The following is a 25090-nucleotide window of genomic DNA, read 5'->3' on the forward strand; positions in this document are numbered from 1 at the left end:
GAAATACTAAGCAGGTTTGACAGCATCTGAGGAAAGAACCAGATTTAACAGTATGAGTCAAATATGACCCCAGAAATCTGAAGAGTCATGTTTGACTTCAACCGTTAACTCTCTTTACTGATGCTGCTGGACTTGCTGAGTACTTCCGGTACTTCGTGTTTAATTATTTGCAGTTTATATCCTTTTGCTGGAATTTAAATCTGTCCCTGTCTTTGTCTTCCACTTCCCACCAATCCCACTGTTCATGACTCTGGCCTTTTGAACAACTAGCTTTTCCACCCTCTGCATTGTTGGCTTTAACTAACTAGGTTCCATGATCTGGAACTTGCTCCCTAAACACTCTCCTCCTTTAAAATCTTCCCTTAAGAAAACCCCTGCCTTTTTAAGCAAGCATTGATTTGCTCCTCTAATTTGTTTTATTCAGATCTGTGTCTACTGAATACCACATTGTCAAGCATTTGTGTGAAAATAGGAATTGAGAACAGGAGCAGGCTACCTGGCCCCTTCGAGCTTGCTTCATTCGATAAGATCATGTCTGATCTGGTTGTGGCTTCATGTCACTTTCCTTCTACTTCTGATACCTTTATTCTTGACCAACAAGGAGTCATCTATCTGCCTCCAACTATTCAATGACACTGCCTCTGCCATACTCTGGGAAGAGAGTTCTACAGCATGATGACCCTTGGAGGAAAAGAAATCCTCGTGACCTTTTTGAATTGAAGACCCTATTTTTGTTTAAACTGTGTCCCTTTAGTTCAGGTTTCTCCCATGAGGGGAAATGTCTTTTCAGCATTCGCCCTGTCAAGTCCCTTCAGGATCTTCTATGTTTCGTAGAATCCCTACAGTGTGGAAATAGGCCCTTCAACCCAACAAGTCCACACTGACCCTCGGAGCGTCTGACCCAGACCTATCCCCCTATAACACACCTAATCAACTCATCCCTGAACACTATGGGCAATGTAGCATGGCCAAACCACCTAGCCTACACATCTTTGGACTGTGGGAGGAAACCCACGCAGACGTGGGGAGAATGTGCAAACTCCACACAGATACCCGAGGGTGGAATCGAACCCTGAAGCTGAGAGGCAGCAGTGCTAACCACTGAGCTGCCGTGCCACGCATTTCAATGAGATTAATCATTGTTCTTCCAAATGCCAATGAATACAGACTGCATAGCTTCCAACTTTTCCTAATAGGATAATTCCCTCATCCTGCAAATCATTTATGTGCATGTTACTATGTTAAATACAAGGTGTTCTAAATGTTCATGTATTTCGTTCTGTGTTAAAAGAATTTAATGTTCAATAACCCAGAAATTTCTTTGCTCCACCTTTCTCTTCCCCCTCCACCATTGAATTTCCCAGTGATGGGCAGCAGATGTGCACGTGCAATTAAGTGTGCAGTTAGGCAGATGTAATAACCTTGGTTTTGATTACCATTGCCTGTGTGCCTTTTTGAAGCAATTAATAGCAATGTGTGGCTAGCTTTCCATTTTTTAGATACTTGTCCATTTGTACAGTTTGAAGTATTATCCTGTTGCCTAACTTTGATATTTGTTAGTGCTTGTGTTAACACCCCCAGACCCTACTAGTTTTCCATCTCTTCGTCCTGTCCTAAACCAGGGGTTTTCTGCTTTACATATGACCCACTAGTTGACTGGCTTGCCCAAGTAGATGCTGTTCACATGTGATACTGGTTGATGGGCTGACCAGCCATCGATGCTGATGGGATGCCAGTGCTCACCCAGTGTTTCCCGTAGGTTCCAGTGGATGATATTGGTCAGGAGTTGGAACCTTTCTTTACCTACTCAAGGAAGTAAAAACAAAACTGTTCCTGTTTTCATTCCAGCTGAAGTCACCCTAAAAGCTTTTTGAATAAGCAAAGAAATCTTGCTCAGTTTGATTACAAACCTGTTCCTGTCCACATACAGGGAAAAGGGTTAGGATATTCTGCTGGTTTTCAAATTTCTGTTCATTTCTTTCTGAACCCGATTTCCTTCCACATTGATTCTGTTGAGTAGTGAAGACTTTGCATTTCTATTGTACTTATTTAACAGTGAAGATTTTAATTCCTGCTGTGTTCATCTACTTCGATGTCAGAACCTTAAATATTGAAGACCTGTGAAAGTCAGTGAAGGTTTGATCTGGAGCTGCACGTAGCTCATGCTGTTAGTTTTATCTGGTGCATTGAGGCATGAGGTTTATTTCCAAGTCATGTAACTAATTGACACAGATCATCCTGTTGATTTTAGCGGTTGATCAGTTGAGACAGCACTTGTTAGGTAATTGAACTACAGCTGTGTGAATTAATGTAACACAGAATGTAGCAGAGCTCCATATAAATCTGCATTCCCAGTCGGCTCCTTATTTTGAGTTAAATGCAATTCCTTCTGGACTCATCTGGATTTCTGGCATCAGTTGGCCTATCAAGACAGCATTTATTCCAGTGTGATCTAACCTCTTTGGCAGTGCAGTTCTAGCTTGCAAATCACATTAGTCTCCAAATTGTAAAGTTGCATTCTTGTATATGTATGAGCTGGGGAAAAACTGAGAAATTTATGCCCATGTTATTGTGCACTTTTTTTTTATATTTTAAAGGACTACTGCCAATGGAGACAATTGCATACACCATCGGGGCTATCAAACATCCAGTGAGTGAATGTTTAAAAAAAAGTACTGTACATCCTTGTGATTTGAAATAAAAACCAAATGCTGGAGAAACTCAGCAAGCTTGGCAGCATCTGTGGACAGAGAAACAGTTAACATTTCGAGCCCAATGTGTCTCTATTCCAGCCCCCTTCTGTTCTGAAAAAATGGTTGCCATGCTGTTGACAAAATTGGTGGGGGTGTGTGTGTGAGAGAGAGACAGAGAGAGGTGGTGCAAGTGGAACAGATGGTGAGCTTGCCCAGGGCAAAGGGAGTGCTAATGGTAGTAGAGGAGACATATAGATGATAAATAGGTCCAAGTTCGTCTGCGGCCGAGATGAGAGATCCTGAACCAGGGCACCAGGCAGGCAACACAGCCTTTGGCACTCGCAATCCTGACCGAAGAGACTATTTCTCTGACTGTACTATCCTGATTACAGCTAAATTTTTTTTGTCTCCCATCTCTGGAATGGCTCCCTGTACCACAGTACCATGGTTAATTTGCTCATCCTCCCTACAGCACCTGTTCTCATCCACACAGAAAGCAATAATCTCAAACCTGTTAGACATGCTTAAGGGCTGAGACTCCTTCAGCACTACTGATTGGATCCCTCTAGCTACCTCGCTGGTAGTCCCACCCTGCTGTCCCTGCATTTTGAGGGACATTGTGTCTGCACAATGCACCCTGTATAGGCACATCAGCAATAGGCCAAGGTTTCTTAGACAACATCCCTCAAACCTGTGGTCTCTTGTGCTCAGAAGAGTGTGGACGGCAAGAGCATAGGAGCCCCACCATTTCAGAATCATGCACCTTTTTGACGTCATTAATCTAAGGGGTGTGACTACCACCTGAAACTGTGTCCAGGTAACATTCTCTTTCCTTGCAGGTTGCAGTATTTGAAATTCTGCCTCTAGTTCATCACCTCTGCTGGAGTTTCTCAAGGAGCTGACACTCGCAGATGTGTTCATTATGAATCACAATAGGTCCAACAGCTTCCATATCATACAGTTACAACTCATCGTCTGGCCCGGCATCTCTTTTAATTACTTAGTTCTTAATTTGTTTTTTTTAAATTCTTACTGTTCTTTTAGTTTGTAGCCTGTTAATATTTCCCCTATTTATTCTAAATCTGAACGTAACCTATAATCAAGTTAGTAGCTATCAACAACCAATGAATGTATGGTTTAACCGCGATGTCACTCTTTTGTACTGGGCCTCTAATCTTGGCTTCAATTTATCCTGTTTTTTTTTAGAAACCTTACAAACTATCAGCTTAAAAAAAAAAGGCAAGCATAAAGCGCCTCTTCCGCTCTGCCTGAATTCTCACACTGCCTCCGAACTGTATGCTCACTCAGGCTGTCTCTCATTCTGAATGTGATCTCTCCTTCCTGTCCGTGTGAAGGTTACTGATCAAGCGTTGAAAGCAGCACTGTCAGTGATGTACCAGAGAGAGTTGCGGACAGAGTAGGAATGTTCTGTTGCAAAGCAACAGGCATAACTGGGATCCATGTGCATAACCATAGCCACATCTTTTAGTTGGCAAAGTGAGACAAGTTAAAGGAGAAACTTCAAAATGAGAAGGTGGCGGCAACAGAGGACTGCTCAGGCTTCTCTTTCAAGGATGAAGTGGGAAGACCTTAGGCCATCCAGATTGGGGTTGGATGTGTAGAGAGATTTCATGACCATTGTGAAGAGCCCAGTCCTCATTGTTCTCATTGAGGTGTTAATAAGCTGCTTTCCTGAATTGCTTGCAATCTCAATAGTGAAAGTGCTGTTGTGGAGTGTGTAGAAAAATTTTGATTCAACAATAATGTAGGAGCAGGTGTTATATTTCCGGGTCAGGAAGGTGTGTGACTCTGAAATGGTGGGGCGCCCGTGCTCTTGCTGTCCACACTGTTCTAAGCCCAAGAGGCCACAGGTTTGAGGGATGTTGTCAAAGAAACCATGGCCAGTTGCTGATGTGCCTACAGATGTGTCTGCAGAATGCACCGATACACTGGTGGATGTAGAGAATGTTTTCGTTGGTTGATGGCATTCAATCAAGTGAATTCATTGGTTCCAGATGATGTTGAGCTTCTTGAGTGTAGGTAGAGCTGCATTTGTTCATGCATGTGGAGAATATTCCATCACTTTCATGACTTGTACCTAGCTGATATCATCAGGTGGCACTTGCGTGGCATGAAAGTTACTCCTTGAAGGACAAGGGCAGCAGATACATGGAAACACCAGCCCCTGCAAGCCGCTCGCCATCCTGGCTTATAAATATTTCATCATTCCTTCAGTGTTGCTTGGCCAAAATCCTGGTACACCTCAAGGGCAACTAGGGACGAGCAATAAATGCCTAAGACCCATAAGTGAATTAAAAAAAACGTCTTAACGTTGTCTTGATGTAGCTGCATTTCTGGAACAGACTATTTTATTGAGGAGCTAGGATTGGAACTGAACGCTGCAGTTGAACATAAAACATAGAACAGTACAGGCCCTTCGGCCCATGATGTTGTGCCAAACTTCTACCCTAATCCTAAGATCTATCTAACCTCCACCCCTACCTTATACTATCATCCATATGCCTATCTAATTGCCGCTTAAATGCCCCTAATGAGGCCGACTCCACTACCCTCTCCGGCAATGCATTCCACGCCCCGACCACTCTGAGTAAAGAACCGACCTCTGACGTCTCCCCTCTATCTACCTCCACTCACTTTAAAACTATGCCCCTCATAATAGCTACCTCCACCCTAGGAAAAAGTCTCTGGCTATTCACTCTATCTATACCTCTGATCATTTTGTACACCTTTTATCAAGTCACCTCTCATCCTTCATCGTTCTAAAGAGAAAAGCCCTAGATCTCTCAACCTTTCCTCGTAAGACCTTCCCTCCATTCCAGGCAACATCCTGGTAAATCTCCTCTGCACCTTTTCCATCACTTCCGCATCTTTCCTGCAATGAGGCCACCAGAACTGGACACCAATACTCCAGGTGTGGCCAAACCAGGCTTTTGTATAGCTGGAGCATAACTTCACGGCTCTTGAACTCAATCCCTCTATTAATGAAAGCTAACATGCCATATGCCTTCTTAACAACTCTATCCACGTGGGTGGCAGCTTTCAGGGAACTGTGAACCCCAAGATCCCTCTGCTCCTCCACACTGTCAAGTATCTTTCCGTTAACCCTGTATTTTGCTTTCCAGTTTGTCCTTCCAAAATGAATCACCTCACACTTTTCAGGGTTAAACTCCATCTGCCCCTTCTCAGCCCAGCTCTGCATTCTATCAATGTCCCTTTGTAACCTAGAACAGCCCTCCGCACTGTCCACAAGTCGACCCACCTTTGTATCGTCCGCGAACTTACTAATCCACCCTTCCACTCCTTCATCAAAATCATTTACAAAAATCACAAATAGAAGAGGACCCAGAACAGATCCTTGTGGTACACCACTCGTAACTGAGCACCATGTTGAATATTTTCTGTCCACTACCACCCTTTGACTTCTAAGGCCAATTCTGAATCCAATCTGCCACATTTCCCCCTATCCCGTGCCTCCTTACCTTCTGCATGAGCCTACCGTGGGGAACCTTATCAAACGCCTTACTTAAATCCATGTATACCACATCGACTGCTCTACCTTCATCCACGTGTTTGGTCACCTCTTCAAAGAATTCAATAAGGTTTGTGAGGCATGATCTACCCCTCACAAATCCATGCTGACTATCAAGAATCAAACTGTGCCTATCGAAGCGATCATAAATCCTATCTTTCAGAGCCCTTTCTAGTAATTTGCCCACCTCTGACGTAAGACTAACTGGCCTGTAATTTCTGGGGTTATCCCTATTCCTTTTTTTGAACAAGGGAATGACGTTTGCCTCTCTCCAATCTTCTGGCACTATACCCACACTGAGTGGACAACCCCAGTTCCTACTTTATGATCAAGGCAGATTCATTTGAGGAAGCAGCTAAAGATGCTGAAAGCAGGCACAGTAACAGGAATAATGTTTCTGATCATTAGCAATGATATGAGAGCCCAACTAATTTTCATTAACTAAGATTTAACAGTTTTTGTGTTCAGACTGTTTTGGTATATTAATAGCACATCAGTTAATTATTCTGATTAACGTCAGTCAACATTTCAAATTATTTATGAAACCTTTGCCTTTTAACTCCAGTTCTGTTGAAAAATGTATTGGTTATGAATTATGTGAACCATTTGAATATGTGCGTAAGATATAGGAACAGGAATGGGCCGTTTGGCTCCCCAATACTGTGCTGCCATTCAGTAGGTTCATAGCTAATCTGACATTCCTCACATCTACCTGCCTGCCCTTACCCCATAAATCTTGATTCTCCTACTGATCAAGCATCTATCTCAGCCTTAAATATATACAAGTAAATCCCTTAGACCAGATAGGAACCCTATTCATGCAAAACACATGGGCATGTAGCATTAGATTTAATCAGATTTGTATCTCGGGGCAACATTCATTGCCATTGACATTTTGAGAACTTGCAATTTTGTTTCTGTGCTGTGTATCTCTTATCAACCTGTATGAATAAATATTCTACATTTCCAGCATGGAATAGCTGGAATTCCCAATTTAAAAATTGGGCAGATACTTGAGCTATATCAGGGGTCTGCTGCACAGGAAAATTTGATAGCCATACTCTTTGATGTAAAAGCACTAATGAACACCTATATATGCAAAAACTTTAATATTTAAATGCACTTATCTTTTAATCCCTGTCATCTAGAGGCACTCTGTTTAAGGTTGTTGGCTTGCTCGCTGAGCTGGCTTGTTTTTGTTCAGACGTTTTGTCACCATGCTAGGTGAAATCATCCGAGGACCCTCCGATGAAGTGATGTTATTCTACTCCGCTTGGAATTTATACTGTCCGGTCCGTTATGGTGAGTACTGTCACTTCTGGTTTTGATCTGTGTGGGTTTATATATGGGGTCCAATTCTGTATGTTTGTTGATTGAAGTATGGGTGGAGAACCATGTCTCTAGGAATTCCTGTGCATGTCTTGTTTGGCTTGGGCTGCGATGGTTACTTTGTCCCAGTTAAACTGATGGCCTAGAGGCATGGTTCTCTACCCATACATCAATCAACAAACATATCAAATTGGACCCCATATATAAAATCTACAGATCAAAACTGGAAATGACTACTCATCATAACGGACCAGACAGTGTAAATTCCAAACCAAGTAGAAGAACATCGCTTCATCGGAGGTTCCGCTGATGATGTCACCTAGCATGGTGATGAAACATCTGAACAAACACAAGCCAGCTCGGTGACCAAGTCAACAACCTCATCCACAACCCGAGCTACAGATCTTTGCCAATACTTTAAGCGCTCTGTTTAAGCTGTTTGCATTTCTGTTATGTGTATTTATTTCCTTAAGTCCTAAAAGGTTGAACTAGATGGTTATAGACAACTCCAGATACCTGAGCATGTTATCCCATTAAGGAAGTGCTCCTCAGGGATAGTAAGAACTGCCGATGTTGGAGTCTGAGATAACACCATGTGCAGCAGGAGGAACACAGCAGGCCAGACAGCATCAGAGGAGCAAGAAAGCTGACGTTTCGGGTCGGGACCCTTCTTCAGAAATGGGGGAGGGGAAGGGGGCTCTGAAATTAATTGGGGGTGTTGGGCTGGGGAAGGTAGGTGGGATGGCGATAGGTGAGTGCATGTAGGTATTAGTGAGGATTAGTCAGTGAGGTGGGAGGCGCGGATAGGTGGGGGAGAAGGCGGACAGATCAAGGAGGCGGGAATGAGAGGGAGGGTTGGTCTTGGGCTGAGGCCGGGAGTGGGGAGATTTTGAAGCTAGTAAAGTCCACATTGGGACCATTGGGTTGTAGGCTTCCAAGGCGGAATATGAGGTGCTGCTCCTCCAGTTTCCGAGTGGCGTCGTTGTGACACTGGAGGAGGCCCAAGATGGACATGTAATCCAGGGAGTGGGAGTGGGAGGGGGAGGGGGAGTTGAAGTGGTTTGCGACTGGGAGGTGTTGTCGTTTGTTGCGAACCAAGCATAGGCGCTCGACAAAGCGGTCTCCGAGCCTCCGCTTGGTCTCCTCAATGTAGAGGAGGCCACATCGGGAACAGTGGATACAATAGATCGGATTAGTGGATACATCAGACAGATGTTCACCTGCGCGTCCGCTAATGTGGTTTATTGTATCGGCTGTTCCCGATGTGGCCTCCTCTACGTTCAGGAGACCAAGCAGAGGCTCTGAGACCGCTTTGTAGAGTACCTACGCTCGGTTCGCAACAAACGACAACACCTCCCAGTTGCGAACCAATTCAACTCCCCCTCCCACTCCCTGGACGACATGCCCAACTTGGGCCTCCTTCAGTGTCACAACGACGCCACTCGGAAACTGGAGGAGCAGCACCTCATATTCCGCCTTGGAAGCCTACAACCCAATGGTCTCAATGTGGACTTTACTAGCTTCAAAATCTCCCCACCCCCGGCCTCATCCCAAGACCAACCCTCCCTCTCATTCCCGCCTCCTTGACCTGTCAGTCTTCTCTCCCACCTATCCGCGCCTCCCACCTCACTGACTAATCCTCACCGCTACCTACCTGCACTGACCTATCGCCATCCCACCTACCTTCCTCAGCCCAACCCCCCCCCCAATTAATTTCAGAGCACCCTTCCCCTCCCCCCATTTCTGAAGAAGGGTCCCGACCTGAAACGTCAGCTTTCCTGCTCCTCTGATGCTGCCTGGCCTGCTGTGTTCCTCCAGCTCCACATTGTGTTATCTAAGGAAATGCACCTGTTGTTTCAATAAAATGGGAAACCAAGATTCCATCTGTCCTAGTTGAATAGAAATAAAAGGCCCTAGAGTGGTATTTCAGAGAGCAGGGACGTTCTTTCCATGTTCTGGCCAATATTTATTCCTCAGCTAACAGATAACCTAGTTATTGTTGTGTTGCTACTTGTGGGACTTTGCTCCAGTCTGGAAGGAACATTCAGCAAGTGCTACACTTGTTGCATTGGACAACTTGTCAGAAAAAGAGCATGTCTAACCTATTTAAACATACTTATTGACTGGATCCTCCCAGGTTTATCTCCAAGGTCAGTGGTGTGGTTGACGAGCAATACCTACCTGACAACAGTAAGTATAGGACTTGTCATAAGCACCTATTTGCTATTTTCTGCTGTCCCAAATATATCTTTTTCAAGTCACTGCCACTCCCTTGCCCCAAACACTGAACACGAGACATTTGAATTGATCATGTGCACTTAAATAACATGGAAAAGCTTTTAGGTTTCTTTACTTCAGTGTAAATATCCCTCTGTGGTTTAAAGAACGCACGACTCACCAGCTGTTGCTGGATAAAACAATGACAGTCTGTTTGCCCATCAATTTTTGTATGTTCCATATTTTGGATACCAGTGGCACCGTGAGCGTTCGGTGTATATACTGGAAGCCTTGTATTCTCTCTTTGTATTAACTGCAGTTCTAGTATCCTTTGGAATAAGGTTGACATTACATTTGCCCTCTGGTTATATTAACTGCTCATTCATTTTAGATGCTGTATAATCATTTAGCTTCAATACTGAGTACATGGAGTTGTGTACAAAGTGGATAGATTATTTTAGGAGTGCATTTATCTTAGCTAAGTTTGAATTGCACGGTGTCTGTATTAGAATTAGCCAACAGATGTGTTGGTTCAGTCTAAGCATTTTTCTGTTTTCCATTTATCCTGGTCCCTTGATTCAAATGTTCGGTGCATGCTGCAGAATTTAATCTGCGTTATCCGATTTAAGGCAACCTTTGGCCACTCTAAGACATGGTAAGGAGAAGAGAAACAGTCTGCAGTTAAGCTAATTTGAATAAAATAAAATAACAAGTGCCAGCTGGTACATTTACTAACTAGCATGTCTTTCCTGCAACTTAAGGAAAAGTTGTTGTTGTAGAATACCGCAGCGAACTTTAACATCCCGGTTTCCCTGTTGTTTGCTGGAAGATTGTGTAATACAGTTTGTCAATTCCTAGCCATTGTCCTATTTCAAGTCTTGCCTGAAAGAGTCGCTGTCATCTTTAGTCCACAGTGCTGGCTCTGTCTGATTTGCAAGCTGCAGTGATGATAGGAATGTTTAGGTTTTGAGATTTCTGTAATATCTTTAATGTGGTAACATGTCCCAAGGCACTTCACAACTGTTAGAGGCTCAAGTTTGGCACTGCTTTGATGCTAGTTATTATCAACAAGTTAATTCTGATGTTCTGTGGCTTTTGCTAAACTATGTAAAGACCAAAAGTAATCTTCAAGTGAAGAATTGTTACAGGGCATGGATAATTGAACCAGAACATACATAATTCTGGTCTTTGGTTTTGTCATATTATAGTTGTGCAAATTTTGTTATTTAATGTTGGAAACAGAATTTGTTGGATCATTGGAATTTCTCTACAGTTTTGACTGGAACTTGGAGATGTAAAAGCGATGCTATCTAGCATTACCATTGGTCAAAGGAATTAATTTACTGCATGGTCAATTTCATAAGATGATTTCTGCAGAAGTGTGGACATAATGGAATACTGTACGGCAAACAGGTCATAAAGTCAGATATACAGCATGGAAACAGACCCTTCGGTCTAACTTGCCCATGCTGACCAGATTTCCTTGATTAACCTTGTCCCATTTGCCAGCATTTGGCCCTTATCCCTCTCAACCCTTCCTATTCATATACCCATCCAGCTACCTTTTAAATGTAATTGTACCAGCCTCCCCCACTTCCTCTGGCAGCTCATTAACAACATATAATAAAAAAAACTCTACTCACTATTGTAGATTTACTAAAGTAAAACAGTAAGGTTACACATTTTTTAAAAAAAAAACACTTGGCTGCTCCTCTGTTGTGAGCTCCCACACACATGTTTCTTTAAGGTCAACAGACGCTGTTTGTTTATTTTTCTGAGAATGAACTCCAACTCCGATATCCAGGGATACTTGAAACCAGACAGCAAAGGCAGCAGCGATGCAGGTTACTGCTGGGTCAGACAGCAGTGTAGATTTCTTTCTCCGTTTGAATCACTGGCCATGTCTCTCTTCCTCCTTTTTAAAGTGCCGTTGTTTTGATCTTTATTTTCCCCAAAGGTCCAAAACAATGCAACAGCTTATAAAACAGTAATTACTGCTCCTAGGATTTGAGCAAATCAGGTCTAACACTGAAAATTCCTCAATAAAGGAGCAGCTCTTACAGCCACAATTTTTTCCCATTCTCCATCTTGGATTACCCAGAATCCAACTTTTACAGATAGCATTCTGTCAAAACTACTACAGTGCAAATGGGGTAGTATCCGTCCTTGAAGTGAAACCCACCGGAGGGGCAAATTTTCCTGCAGGAAGGGGCATTCGGTATAGACTACAATTAATGCCCCCAGATCTAGCTGGATGGGCTTCAGTGAATTCATCCATGGAAAATAGTTTGTTCACATTTGAGAGAATTGCAGGACACACTCAATCACAAGATTTACTTATTGGTTAAATTGACAACCCACTTGCAGCATTAAAGAGGAGTATTGATGTTCTGGTGAAGCAAGAGTTGTTGGAGCTGCTACCTGAAGTTGAGAGCTTTTGGTACAATTATTTGACCTCCACTGGTCTCTCTTTTCATGCATTATTCATAAGAATGTGGCTGTTTCTTCCAGTAACCAATTCAATAAGAATAAGAGGTGATCTTATTGAAACATTCTCGAGCGTACTAGATAAGATCTAGAAGATGTTTCCTCCTGTGGAGGAAGACTAAAACTAATGGCCCAAGTTTAAAAAACAATAAGACATCTCCCTTTTAAGACAGAGATAGTAGGAACTGCCGATGCTGGAGAATTTGAGATAACAAGGTGCAGAGCTGGATGAACACAGCAGGCCAAGCAGCATCAGAGGAGCAGGAAAGCTGACGTTTCGGGTCGAGACCCTTCTTCAGAAATGGGGGAGGGGAAGGAGATTCTGAAATAAATAGAGAGAGAGGGGGAGGCGGATGCAAGATGAATAAAGGAAAAGATAGGTGGAGAGAAGACAGACAGGTCAAGGAGGCAGGGTTGGAGCCAGTAAAGGTGAGTGTAGGTGGGGAGTTAGGGAGGGGATAGTTTGGTCCAGGGAGGACGGAGAGGTCAAGGAGGCAGGATGAGGCTAGTAGGTAGGAGATGGGGGTGGGGCTTGAGGTGGGAGGAGTGGATAGGTGGGAGGACAGGTTAGGGAGGCGGGGACGAGCTGGGCTGGTTTTGGGATGCGGTCAGGGGCGGGGAGATTTTGAAGCTTGAGGTCCACATTGGTACCATCGGGCTGCAGGGTTCCCAAGCGAAATATGAGGTGCTGTTCCTGCAACCTTCGGGTGGCATCGTTGTGGCACTGCAGGAGGCCCAGGATGGACATGTCGTCCAAGGAGTGGGAGGAGGAGTTGAAATGGTTCGCGACTAGGAGGTGAAGTTGTTTGTTGCGAACCGAGCGTAGGTATTCCACAAAGCCTCCGCTTGGTTTCCCCGATGTAGAGGAGGCCACAACTGGAATAGAGGATACAGTATATCACATTAGCAGATGTGCAGGTGAACATCTGCTTGATGTGGAAAGTCTTCTTAGGTCCTGGGATGGGGGTGAGGGGGGAGGTGTAGGGGCAGGTGTAGCACTTCCTGTGGTTGCAGGGAAAAGTGCCAGGGGTGGTGCGGCTGGTGGGGAGTGGTGAGCAGACAAGGGAGTCACGGAGAGAGTGGTCCCTCCGGAAAGCAGCTAAGGGTGGGGAGGGAAAAATGTCTTTGGTAGTGGGTTCAGATTGCAGATGGCAGAAGTGTCGGAGGATGATGCGTTGGTTTCGGAGGTTGGTGGGGTGGTACGTGAGGATGAGGGGGATTCTGTTTTAGTTGTTATTGCGGGGAGGGGGTGTGAGGGATGAGTTGCAGGAAATGCGAGAGACACGGTCGAGGGCATTTTCGACCACTGTGGAAGGGAAGTTGCGGTCCTTGAAAAACGAGGACATCTGGGATGTCGGGGAGTGGAATGCCTCATCTCAGAAGCAGATGCGGCGGAGCAAAGGAATTGGGAGTAGGGGATGGCCTTTTTGCAGGAAGGTGGGTGAGAGGAGGTGTATTCTTAGGTAGCTGTGGGAGTCGGTAGGCTTGAAATGGATATCTGTTTCCAGGTGGTTGCCAGAGATGCAAACAGAGGTCCAGGAAGGAGAGAGAGGTATCGGAGATGGTCCAGGTGAACTTAAGGTTGGGGTGGAAGGTGTTAGTGAAGTGGATGAACTGTTCGAGCTCCTCGTGGGAGCACAAGGCGGCGCCAATACAGTCATCAATGTAACAGAGGAAGAGGTGGGGAATAGGACCAGTGTAGCTTTGGAAGAGGGATTGTTCCATGTATCCTACAAAGAGGCAGGCACAGCTTGGGCCCATGCGGGTACCCATGGCTACCCCTTTGTCTGTAGGAAGTGGGAGGAATTGAAAGAGAAATTGTTAAGGGTGAGGACGAGTTCAGCTAAGCGGATGAGGGTGTCAGTGGAGGGGGACTGGTCAGGCCTGCGGGACAGGAAGAAGCGGAGGGCCTTTAGGCCATCTGCATGGGGAATGCAAGTGTATAGGGACTGGATGTCCATGGTAAAGATGAGGTGTTGGGGACCAGGGAATCTGAAGTTTTGGAGGAGGTGGAGGGCGTGGGTGGTGTCACAGACGTAGGCGGGGAGTTCCTGGGCCAAGGGGGAGAAAATGGAGTCGAGATAAGTGGAGGTGAGTTCGATGGGGCAGGAGCAGGCGGAGACAATGGGTCGACCAGGGCATTCAGGTTTGTGGATTTTGGGAAGGAAATAGAAACAGGTGGTGCGGGGTTGGGGAACGATGAGGTTGGAGGCTGTGGGTGGGAGGTCACCTGAAGTGATGAGGTTGTGGATGGTTTGGGAGATGATGTTTTGGTGGTCAGGGGTGGGGTCATGATCAAGGAGGAGGTGTCAGAGAGTTGGCGCCTGGCCTCGGCAATGTAGAGGTCAGTGCGCCATACTACAACTGCGCCTCCCTTGTCCGCGGGTTTCATAGTGAGGTTGGGATTGGAGCGGAGGGCTACACGTTCTGTGGGGGAGAGGTTGGAGTGGGTGAGAGGGGTGGAGAGGTTGAGGCGATTGATGTCTCAATGGCAGTTGGAGATGAAGAGGTCGAGGGAGGGTAGGAGGCCTTAGGGTGGTATCCAGGAGGAGGAGGTGTGTTGGAGGTGGGAAAAGGGGTCAGTAGAGGGAGGGCGATGGGTGGAGCGACGTCAGCATCAGCGGTGGGCAGAACGGAATGCGCGGAGCGGGGTGGGCGGAGTCACTGTTGGCGGTGGGCAAAGTGGAGTCGACGTCGTCAGTGGCTGGAGTGGCGTAGGCCGGTAAATCCTGGATGTTGGCGGCGGCAGCGGCATCCTCGATGTCTGTGATGTTGGCCTCTGAAACGGAGGCAGTGGCATCAGCAGCGGTGTCGATGGCGTTCGCTGCACCAGACGTGGCATACCGGGCATCGGCGGATGTGACGTCATCCGTGGAATCCATGGGTGCTCCGAAAGTGGCCACATGGCCAGTCGCAGGGGGCACATTGTGGGGAAGGTCCTGGGTAGGGTTGGGGATATGGGGGGTGGAAGAGGCCTGTGTTGGGTGGCAGGCACCAGTAAGTTTAGTGTACTTGCGGTTTTTAGTGTCCAATAAAGCTGAGTAGAATCGTGAGTTCAGGTTGTGTGGATCCTGCGAAGAATGAAAAACAGGAAGAGGTCCTTTGCAGGTCTGGGAGAGGGAGGCTCTGAGCTGGGATAGGCTTGATTGTAGTACCAGGATTTATTTCAGAATCCCCTTCCCCTTCCCCACCCCTCCATTTCTGAAGAAGGGTCGAGACCTGAAACATTAGCTTTCCTGCTCCTCTGATGCTGCTTGGCCTGCTGTGTTCATCCAGCTCTACACCTTGTTATCCCTTTTAAGACATTTTTTTTTTCCCCTGAGGGCTGTTAGAATGTAATGTTCTGTTCCACAGAAGGTAGTGGAGGTTAATCTTTAATTTAATTCAAGGCTAAGTTGAATAAAATTTTTGAAAGTGGAGACAGTTGAAGGCTTTGGTGTGCAGACAGGAAATTGAAGCTGGTATCATAATCAGGTCAGCTGTGACCTTTCAAATAGTGGAACAGGTTTGAAGGGTGAAAAGGCCTTTCCTACTTCTAAGTCCTAGGCTCCTATACCTATCTAGTATTTGGAGTAGAAATGCACGAATCTGAGATCATCTTTGATACACTGATAGCCCATGTCAGGGGCGATATGAATGCAGATTTCTACATGCAGTACCCAAGGTATTACTGATGTTAAGGAATCACAGAAACTCCCCAACGAAGGAGCACTTTTGATCACCTGCATTGGAAATCTTTGTACAATTAGTCATCTAGCTCGTGCCAGATACTGATGTGTGAAGAGTTTGGGGCAGCTGGGAGCATGGGTAGAACATTAAGTTTGTAGGGTGGTGTGCAAAAATCTATGAATAAAACTGAAATCTTTGCTAACACCGAGTAACTCTAATTGCATAATCCCATTTTAAGACAAGGCACAAAAAAATTAAAGACTGCCTACTCTAATTTTAACTTGAGACTTCGTTACGGTTTATTTTTGGAAATGGATTTGGCATCTGTGTGGAAAGTATTTAATAAGATATATTAATTCTGTCCAAAAATACTACCATTTTTGGGAGCCCTACAGACTTTTCATGAGTAGGTGAAAAATGCTTGGGACTCTGATGTTTCATGCCAGTAGTCTGACTCCTTGACAAATTAATCTCTTTACTACTGGGAAAGTTTTAAATTGAACTCACTTGTATCAAAGCTTTCAATATGTTTCAATACATCTGTATAATGCCTCAGTTGAGCTATCTGTTTCTTTGACCATAGCACATGGCGTTGTGATGCTGACCAGTAATGAATAGGAAAGAGTTCATTTTTAAACTATTGTATTATGCAAGCCTGTTTTTAAAAAGTGCTGAATTATGTGTCTTTCTTCCTCAGGGCTCATTTGCTGCCCAGTATGCAGGCAGCAATGTTACATAAAGGACATCATCGAGAATTACTTTCTGAGGGACACTGGCGAATTGGACAGCAGCTCGAACAGGAAAGTTAGCCAGGTAGAGTATACAACTTTATGAAAACTTCCAAAGGCAGTTTCTGTTAGCCTATAATGCACAGTTCTTCCTTCTGCAACTTTCTGGCTGGCATTATCTAAGTAGCACGGTCGCTGTTACTTCTGGTGCAAACTGAAATTGAGCTAAATAAGCATCCAGTGGAAGAAAACAAGTAGTAGAGTCTAAAATTTCTTTGCAATCCTGTAGCTTTATGTCCTGATGAGTCCCTGCAACTGACTCATGGACAGTACAGAAAGAAAGTTTTACCTGGCCAGCTTTATACCTGCCTCAGCAGTAGTAGGAGATATTGAAAGCACTGGTTATGATTTTTGAAAAGTCATTGGATTTTAGAACAGTCCAAGTGGATTGGAAGTGAAATAAATATAGAACTGCTATTCAAGAAAAGGAGAGAAAATCAGGATCTGCAGATACTTCATCTGATATCGGTTGTTCCACTCTTGAAAGCTAGTTGAGCTCATCTTCACTCAGTCTTACAATTTCTTGCAGAGTGAACCATTACAAACACCAACCACATAACTCAGTCACACTATAAGTGTTTTATATGATTTCAAGTGAAACCCCACTAAAGGCTCACCATCCATTTTTGATTGAACACAACAGCATACAATCAATGGATTCCCTTCCCCTTTAAATGGAATCGTTAATTTGCACCACCAAAATAATCACATTTTAAAAGCACTTCCATAGTCTGTGCAAAGCATATCATTGCGAGATTGCTCTCTGCTAGGAGTCCTAACAATTTCCTTGAACAAACAATTTTTTGTGGAACAGTTGATTAATGCACCCATCCATTTCATTTTAGAGATTCTTTTCTCTCTAACGTTAGTTTCAAGCCAGCACTTTTCATAGAGCAACATTGTCCCTAAATGAATGATTATCTTCATTTACATTCAATGGTTATGTTATCTTCAGTTAGCTCCTTGTATAGAATCTTTCACAATATTTGGCAAGTAGTATCCAACATGCAGTGCCTCCACAAAGAGTCAGCATTTTAACAGCTAGAGTACTTTAACTTACTTTCTTAGCCTTTTGAGTTAATAACATTTCACTCATAAATAGTATAAAACGTCACTTAAAAACAACTGCTTCAATGTTCTTTGGGTCACCTGGAAAATAGGAGCTTAGAAATATAGGAGCTTAAAGCTGCGTTTTGTTTTGGTTTTACTTGCTATTAACATTCTCAACATTACGATGTTCCATTGTAGTCAATAACTCCTAACATATGAAAGCCAGCATTTAATTTAATGAGTGCACAAAAAATCCAATTGACTGATCAGACTTTGCAATTGTTGCTTTTTCAGAAAAGTTGTGATAGAAAGGTGAACATAATTAAGATGGGGTTGACATCCTCAGTAGTTTTGTTTGTCAAATTATTCCAGACCTCCCTTGCTTGATATCAAATCCAGTATGTTTAAAAGCATCATAAACCTGACTCCCAGTTTTAAATTCTACTGTAATATTTTATTAATAAGAAATTCTGGAGTACCACTCCACAAGAAATTGTCAGCATGCATTATGAAAGTTACCTTTATGATACCAATAAATCATTGCAGGACCTGGTCTCAGTTAAGCATTTTAAGTAAACTGAGTTCACCAAACAAAAAGCCACGCCATGGAAGCATTATTTGTTTCCTTTTGCATCTGCTGCTTCTCTGGGCATTTTCCGCAACCCATCTCTGAAGAGTATCTCCCTGAAGTGGAGGCGGCATGGTGGCTCAGTGGTTAGCACTGCAGACTCTTAACGCCAGGGACCAGAGTTCGCTTCCACCCTCGGGTGACTGTCTGTATGGAGTTTGCACATTCTCCATGTGTCTGTGTAGGTTTCCTCCGGGTGCTCCGGTTTCCTCCCATAGTCCAAAGATGTGCAGGCTGGATTGGCCATGCTAAATTGCCCATAGCGTTCAGGGATATATAGATGGGATGGGTCTGGATGGGATGCTCCAAGGGTTGGTGTGGACTTGTTGGACTGAAGGGCCTGCTTCCACACTGTAGGGATTCTATGATATGATTCTAAGTAATAGGGCTGTTATGACACTTGATCTACACTCCCATGACTGTACGGCCAATGAGCTGAACATGATTTGAGATTACTTTTCCAGTTGTGGGAATATGTTTAAAGATCTGTACTGAACTTCTAAGAAACCTAGTGATTAGCTTCACTTTAACCTTGTAAGTCCTATTTGCAAGAACTTTTAGTTTAGTAAAAGTCTACACATGCTGAAGCCAGTCGCCCCCATTTGAATGAACCGTTAACTCTCAAGCTATCTGACTTCTGTTGCGGCAGTCCTTTTCCTTTCTGTTATTCTGAACCATTGTACTGTTTTGTCAATTGACTTTTGCATGATTCTAAGTTCTGACACTCTTTTTAACTGTTGTGTCCTTGTGTCTGTGTCTTTATTCTTAGTATTTAATGTCTGTTGGTCCTTTTTATGGCGTAAACCTCACTTGCACTTTTGAAATGTAACGTGAGAACATTTTGGAAAGCAAGTCGGGCAGCTTAGCTGTCATTGATCATCCTGTAGCTCCATTTCTTTTACCACTAGCGACAGTTTCACAGCACCATCGCTATTTTGTTGTTTTTCCCCACGTGTTTCCCATAACCAGATCTTTTTACTTCCTTACCTTCTCCATAAATAAATATCCCTGAATTATTTTTGCGCTTCTATGTATTATTTCTAATCCATCAGCTCACTTTCATTGTTCACCCATGTCCTTTTAGTTACTGTGGTGGGTCGACCTGACTCTACTCCTGAAACTGTTGCATTTCAAAATCCCATTTGTAAGCTTGCTGTGAACTGCCTTTGAATTGCAGGCCAAGGACCTCCAAAAGTATTTCCCCATTATTTTAGAAACATAGACATAGAAACATAGATAGGAGCAAGAGGAGGCCATTCGGCCCTTTGAGCCTGCTCCGCCATTCTTCATGATCATGGCTGATCATCCAACTCAGCAGTCTAATCCAGCTTTCTCCTCATAACCTTTGATCCCATTTGCCCCAAGTGCTATATATAGTCGCCTCTTGAATACATTCAATGTTCTAGCATCAACTACTTCCTATGATAATGAATTCCACAGGCTCACTACCCTGCGTGAAGAAATGTCTTCTCATCTCCGTCCTAAATCGTCTACCCTGAATCCTCACACTGTGACCCCTGGTTCTAGACACATCCACCATCGGGAACATCCTCCCTACACCTGCCCTGCCCAGTCCTGTTAGAATTTTATCAGTCTCTGAGATCTCCCCTCAGTCATCTGAACTGTAGTGAAAACAATCCCAAAGTGGTCGATCTCTCCTCATGTCAGACCTGCAATCCCCGGAATCCGTTTGGTAAACCTTTGCTGCACTCCCTCGAGAGCAAGAGCCTCCTTCCTCAGAAAAGGAGACCAAAACTGCACACGTTATTCCAGGTGTGGTCTCACCAAGGCCCTGTATAAGTGCAACAACCATCCCTGCTCCTGTACTCAATGTCTCGCAATGAAGGCCAACATACTATTTGCCTTCTTTATTGCCTGCTGCACCTGCATGTTTACCTTCAGCGACTGGTGCACAGCGATGTCCAGGTCCTGCTGCACGCTCCCCTCTCTCAATTTATAGCCATTTAGGTTTAAATTTGCCGCCTTGTTTTTGCTTCCGAAATGAATAACCTTACATTTGCCCAAATTATCCCGCGTCTACCATTTGATTTGCCCACTCACCCAACCTGTTGAGATTATGCTGACGGATCTCTGCATCCTCGTCACAGTTCACCCTCCCACCCAACTTGGTATCGTCTGCAAACTTGGAGATGTTACATTTTGTTCCCTCTCTTGGCACCCCACTAGTTACTGCCTACCAATTTGAAAAGGACCCATTAATTCCTACTTTTTTTTTCCTCTCTGCCAACCAGTTTCCTATCCATCTCAATACACTTGCCCCATCCTGTGCACATTAATCTCTTATGTCAGACTTTGTCAAACGCTTTCTGAAATTTCAAATATACTACATTTACTGGCTCCCCCTTGTCAACTCTACTAGTTACATCTTCATATAATTGCAACAGAAGTGTCAAGCATGATTTCCCCTTCATGAATTCATGCTAACTCTTTCTGCCACTGCTTTCTAAGTGCTCTGCTATAAAATTCTTAACACGAAAATTTTCCCCACTACCGATGTTTGGCCCACCTGTCTGTAATTCCCTGTTTTCTCTCTACCTCCCTTTTTGGAGGATAACTAATGTCACTCCAATATTCAATCAGCAGGGACTGTTTCAGAGTCTCTAGAATCCTGGAAGATGACCACCAATGCATCCACTATTTCTAGAGTTACTTCCTCAAGTGCTCTGGGATGTAGATTATCAGGCCCTGGGGATTTATCAGCCTTCAATCCCAACAATTTTCCCAGCACCATTTCTGTACTAATATTGATCTCCCTCAGTTCTTCCCCCTCAGTAAATCTTGCATCCTCAAACAATTCTAGTATCTCATTTGTGTCCTCTTTTTGAAGACAGAACCAAAGTATGTATTCAGTTCCTCAGCCATTTCTTTGTCCCCTGTTATACATTCCCCTGTTTCTGTCAGTAGGGGACCTACATTTGTCTTTACCGATCTCTTTCTCTTCACGTATCTATAGAAACACTTAGTGTTAGTCTTTATGTTCCCTGCAAGCTTACTTTCGTACTCAATTTTCCCCTCAATTAATCCCTTGGCCTTTCTTTGCTGAATTCTAAACTGCTCCCAATCCTCAGATTTCTTTTTTTTGTCCAATCTGTATGCTTCTTCCTTGGATTGGATACTATCCCTTATTTCCTTTGTAAGCCAAGGATTGGTCCTCCTACCCATTTTGCTTTTGTGACTGATAGGAATAAACAGTGTTGCAGCTCCCCCATGTGTTCCTTGAATGTTTGCCATTGTCTATCTGCTGTCATCCCTTTGAATAACTCTCCCCAGTCTATCATAGCCAACTCATGCCTCATCCTCAAAGTTTCCTTTATTAAGGTTCAGCAACTAGTCTCCAAATCAACAGCCTCACTCTCCATCTTGATTAAAAAAAATTGTATCATGTTGTGGTCACTCTCCCCAAGGATTCTTGCACATCTCGATTGGCAATGATTCCCTTCTCATTTTGGGGGAGCCCCTGTTCTTTTGTTGTCCTTTAAAGAGCTACTCAAAAGTAATAATTCTACTTCTGCATTTCAGAAATCAGATCCAGTTTATGAGCTGCTTTTGACATACACTCAGGTGCTTCCCCATTTTGAGGGAAAACCCCTTTTATTTGTGATGTAGAAACTTCAGATGACAGGTGGATGGATTGAAGGAATATCAGGTCTGTTTCCACCCAAGCAGATACTACTTGTGCCCAATATACTCCTTTCTCCCCGTTTCCCACCAAAATATATGCAAACGAATCCAAATACTTGAGAAAACCGGACAAAGAAGGAGAAAATACAACCAAAGGAGAAGCAATAGGAAGTGACAAAATGCAAAAGAAGGAAAGACGGTCAGAGCAAATGGCAAAAAAGAATGCAAAAATAAGTGAAAAGTATGATATGTCATGAGCCATTCTGGGAGATTTATCCTGTCGGTGACAGATCAGGACTGAGAGAGAACAATTGGAGATCAGCACTATGTCCAGAGCATGTGAACGTGACACTAGTTAAAGGGATGGTGTGCATTCAATATGTCAGTGTCGTCAGACTGCAGAATGTCGAACTTGAACTCCTTTCCGTCTATGTACTTGTACGTACAGTTTGACTACTTTTGAGGTGGTATTGCAAGCTTCTTGTGAAATACCTTGTTAAAGGTGCTATATAAATGCATGTTTGGCATATTTCTTTAATAGTATTTAATACAAATTGATTACCTCAATCAGTCCTGAAACTCATGCTTATTGTCGGCCTTCTTAAGCAGCAAACTCTTTGGTAGACGTCTCAGGAATGTGAGTTTGTTTAGGTCAAGTTTGATTTAAAACATTTTGTTATTGGTTCCTTTTTGTAAAATATAGGAATAAATATTTTCATGCTAAAATCTATTGTTTGTCTAATACAAACCCAAATGTAATTATTCCGCAGATGCGACCCGATTGATGACAAACTCGAGCTGTAAGATTATATTTAATAAAACTCCATTTGAAATATCTGCGTATTGTTCTTTTTGATATTTATATGCCCCACGGAACAGGACAAAATGTCGAAGTTTGTATAGCACGTGGCAGATGGGTTGAGTGGCTTCCTTCTGTGCTGTATGATTTTGAGACTTCTTTCCAGAATACATCTGAGTACGTTAGGGGTTATTTTCCATTGGAAACTTTGACTCCAGACCTGTGGATTGAGCTGAGACACCTTAATTGCTGTCACAGTTGAGTGTTGGATGGGACAAGAGATGAACTGCATGACCTGCAATATCAGGCAGATTACTGAAATTGCAGCCAAGCCAGACGAGCTGAATTCAGTATTATAGCTGTGGGGCAGGTTGGGATTATGAATTTTGAGTTGCGGTTTTCATTGTTCAGCTTTGTATTTATTTGACGGCAATAAGTTCTCAATGCACTTTGCTGCTTGTCTTCTGACCAGACAAGAGTGCTGCTTGAAGTAAACTACAGCTCTACAGGTAAAGTCAATGCAATTTGACTTGAAATGAGAGGCTGTACTCCAGTTGAATGCTTCAAATGTTTTTGGCCTCTCCAGAGATTCATTGGTTCAGACTGTATATAGACGTCCCAAACTGATTGGGAAAGCATCCAAATTCCTGCTGTAAACTTCAAGAAATTGCAAGCAAGGAAATGGACCTCCTTTGTGACACTTGGCACGAAACACATTCTCAAGCTTTAACTTGCATTGAAATTCCATGCTGGGCAGCACAGCAGCATAGTGGTTAGTACTGCTGCCTCGCAGTGCCAGGGACCCTGGTTCAATTCCAGCCATGGGCGACTGTCTGTGTAGAGTTTGCACGTTCTCCCCATGTCTGCATGGGTTTCTCCTGGGTGTTCCAGACTAAAGGTGTGCAGGTTAGGTGGATTGCCCATGCTAAATTGCCCATAGTGTCCAGAGATGTGCGGGTAAGGTGAATTAGCCATGGCAAATTTGGACTTGTGGCGAGAGGTTGGGGTGGGAGGTGTGGGTGGGATGCTTTTTGGACGGTTGATGCAGACTCAATGGGCCAAACGGCCTCTATCTGCGTGATAGGGATTTTATGATTTCAAGTTTCCTTTCAGTATAAAGGGTATGAGTCAAAATAATCCAGCCAAACCGCATCAAAAAACAGGAAATGATTTGTTGCCTGGCCTTTTGCCATTGGTTCTGCAAATGGCACACAAACAATAGTCATGCCAATCTGTAACCAGGTGTGCGTGTCACAAATTGAACTACTGTCTTTTGGTTGGGAAAGACTTGCCTGTAAACAAGGCTCTTGCAACACTGATATGAGCAGGAATAAAGAACAGATTTGGCAATATTGTAAAACGACCTGCTTCTCCAAATTTATTTGCCCCCAATTCAATAATTTAGCAAGCTGAGACTAATGCAAAGCATGGTGGTAGTCAGCTGATTTTCTACCCTTCTTATAACACTAAAGGTTCCGTTACATTTGATGCAAACTTCGTAGTTAGATCATACTAGAGAACTAACATTCTAAATTGGCTGTGCTATTAATGCCTTGCCAATTAATACTTTTATTTCATTAATGTGTTTTTTAAAAAGTGTATATTGTGCTGTCTCTTGAATGAGATCTTAAACTAAGACTTGTTTAAAGGATCACTTGTAACTGTACTGGAGAAAAACAAATGATCTGACCATATTTTATTGCACTTCATGGCTCAATATTAAGACATTGGTGCCCAAAGCTTGATGCCTGTTGATGGATAAATTGTTGCCATTCTGAACAAATGACAGCATTCTTCTCACTGTCATGAAAGGCAATGCTACCACATTTGAAGGAGAGCTTCAGAGCATCTTTCAAATATATTCGCAGTCCTCCCCCAGACTGGTGGCTACTTGACAGATCAGGACCTGATGTGTGTGTGTGTGTGTGTGTGTGGGCATAGTGGTGATGCAGATACTATATCCAGTCCATTGAAGTTGGCTTCATAGGAATGTTTTCTTAGCTGGCTTCAAGAAAGTACTGGTGATTGTTCAAAGGCCCTCCCATTGATTCTGGAGGATATGACAGAGGAACTGCCAATGGAATTTCTCTCACACTTGCTTCATACAGATACACAATCCAAGTCTCACTGCAATATAGGAGCATGAAGACAACCATCAGATTAGGACTTGTGGCAGTCTTTTTGTTGTTAAACACTCTACCATAGTTTGTAAAAGCTGAGCTAATGCAGCTGGATCAA

General features: G+C 43.7%; 1 protein-coding gene across 1 annotated transcript in view; it reads left to right on the forward strand.

Annotated features, from left to right (window-relative positions):
* The window catches only part of LOC109918395 (transcription intermediary factor 1-beta-like), an 87342-nt gene that overhangs the window by 12449 nt on the left and 49803 nt on the right, over positions 1-25090 (forward strand). The window contains exons 2-3 of the mRNA XM_048617372.1: positions 2598-2650; positions 16643-16758. Coding sequence (XP_048473329.1) covers positions 2598-2650; positions 16643-16758 — 169 coding nt within the window. The remainder of the gene's footprint in view (positions 1-2597; positions 2651-16642; positions 16759-25090) is intronic.

Source organism: Rhincodon typus, chromosome 37 (assembly GCF_021869965.1).
Source record: "Rhincodon typus isolate 14 chromosome 37, sRhiTyp1.1, whole genome shotgun sequence".
In the NCBI taxonomy this organism is placed as follows: Eukaryota; Metazoa; Chordata; class Chondrichthyes; order Orectolobiformes; family Rhincodontidae; genus Rhincodon; species Rhincodon typus.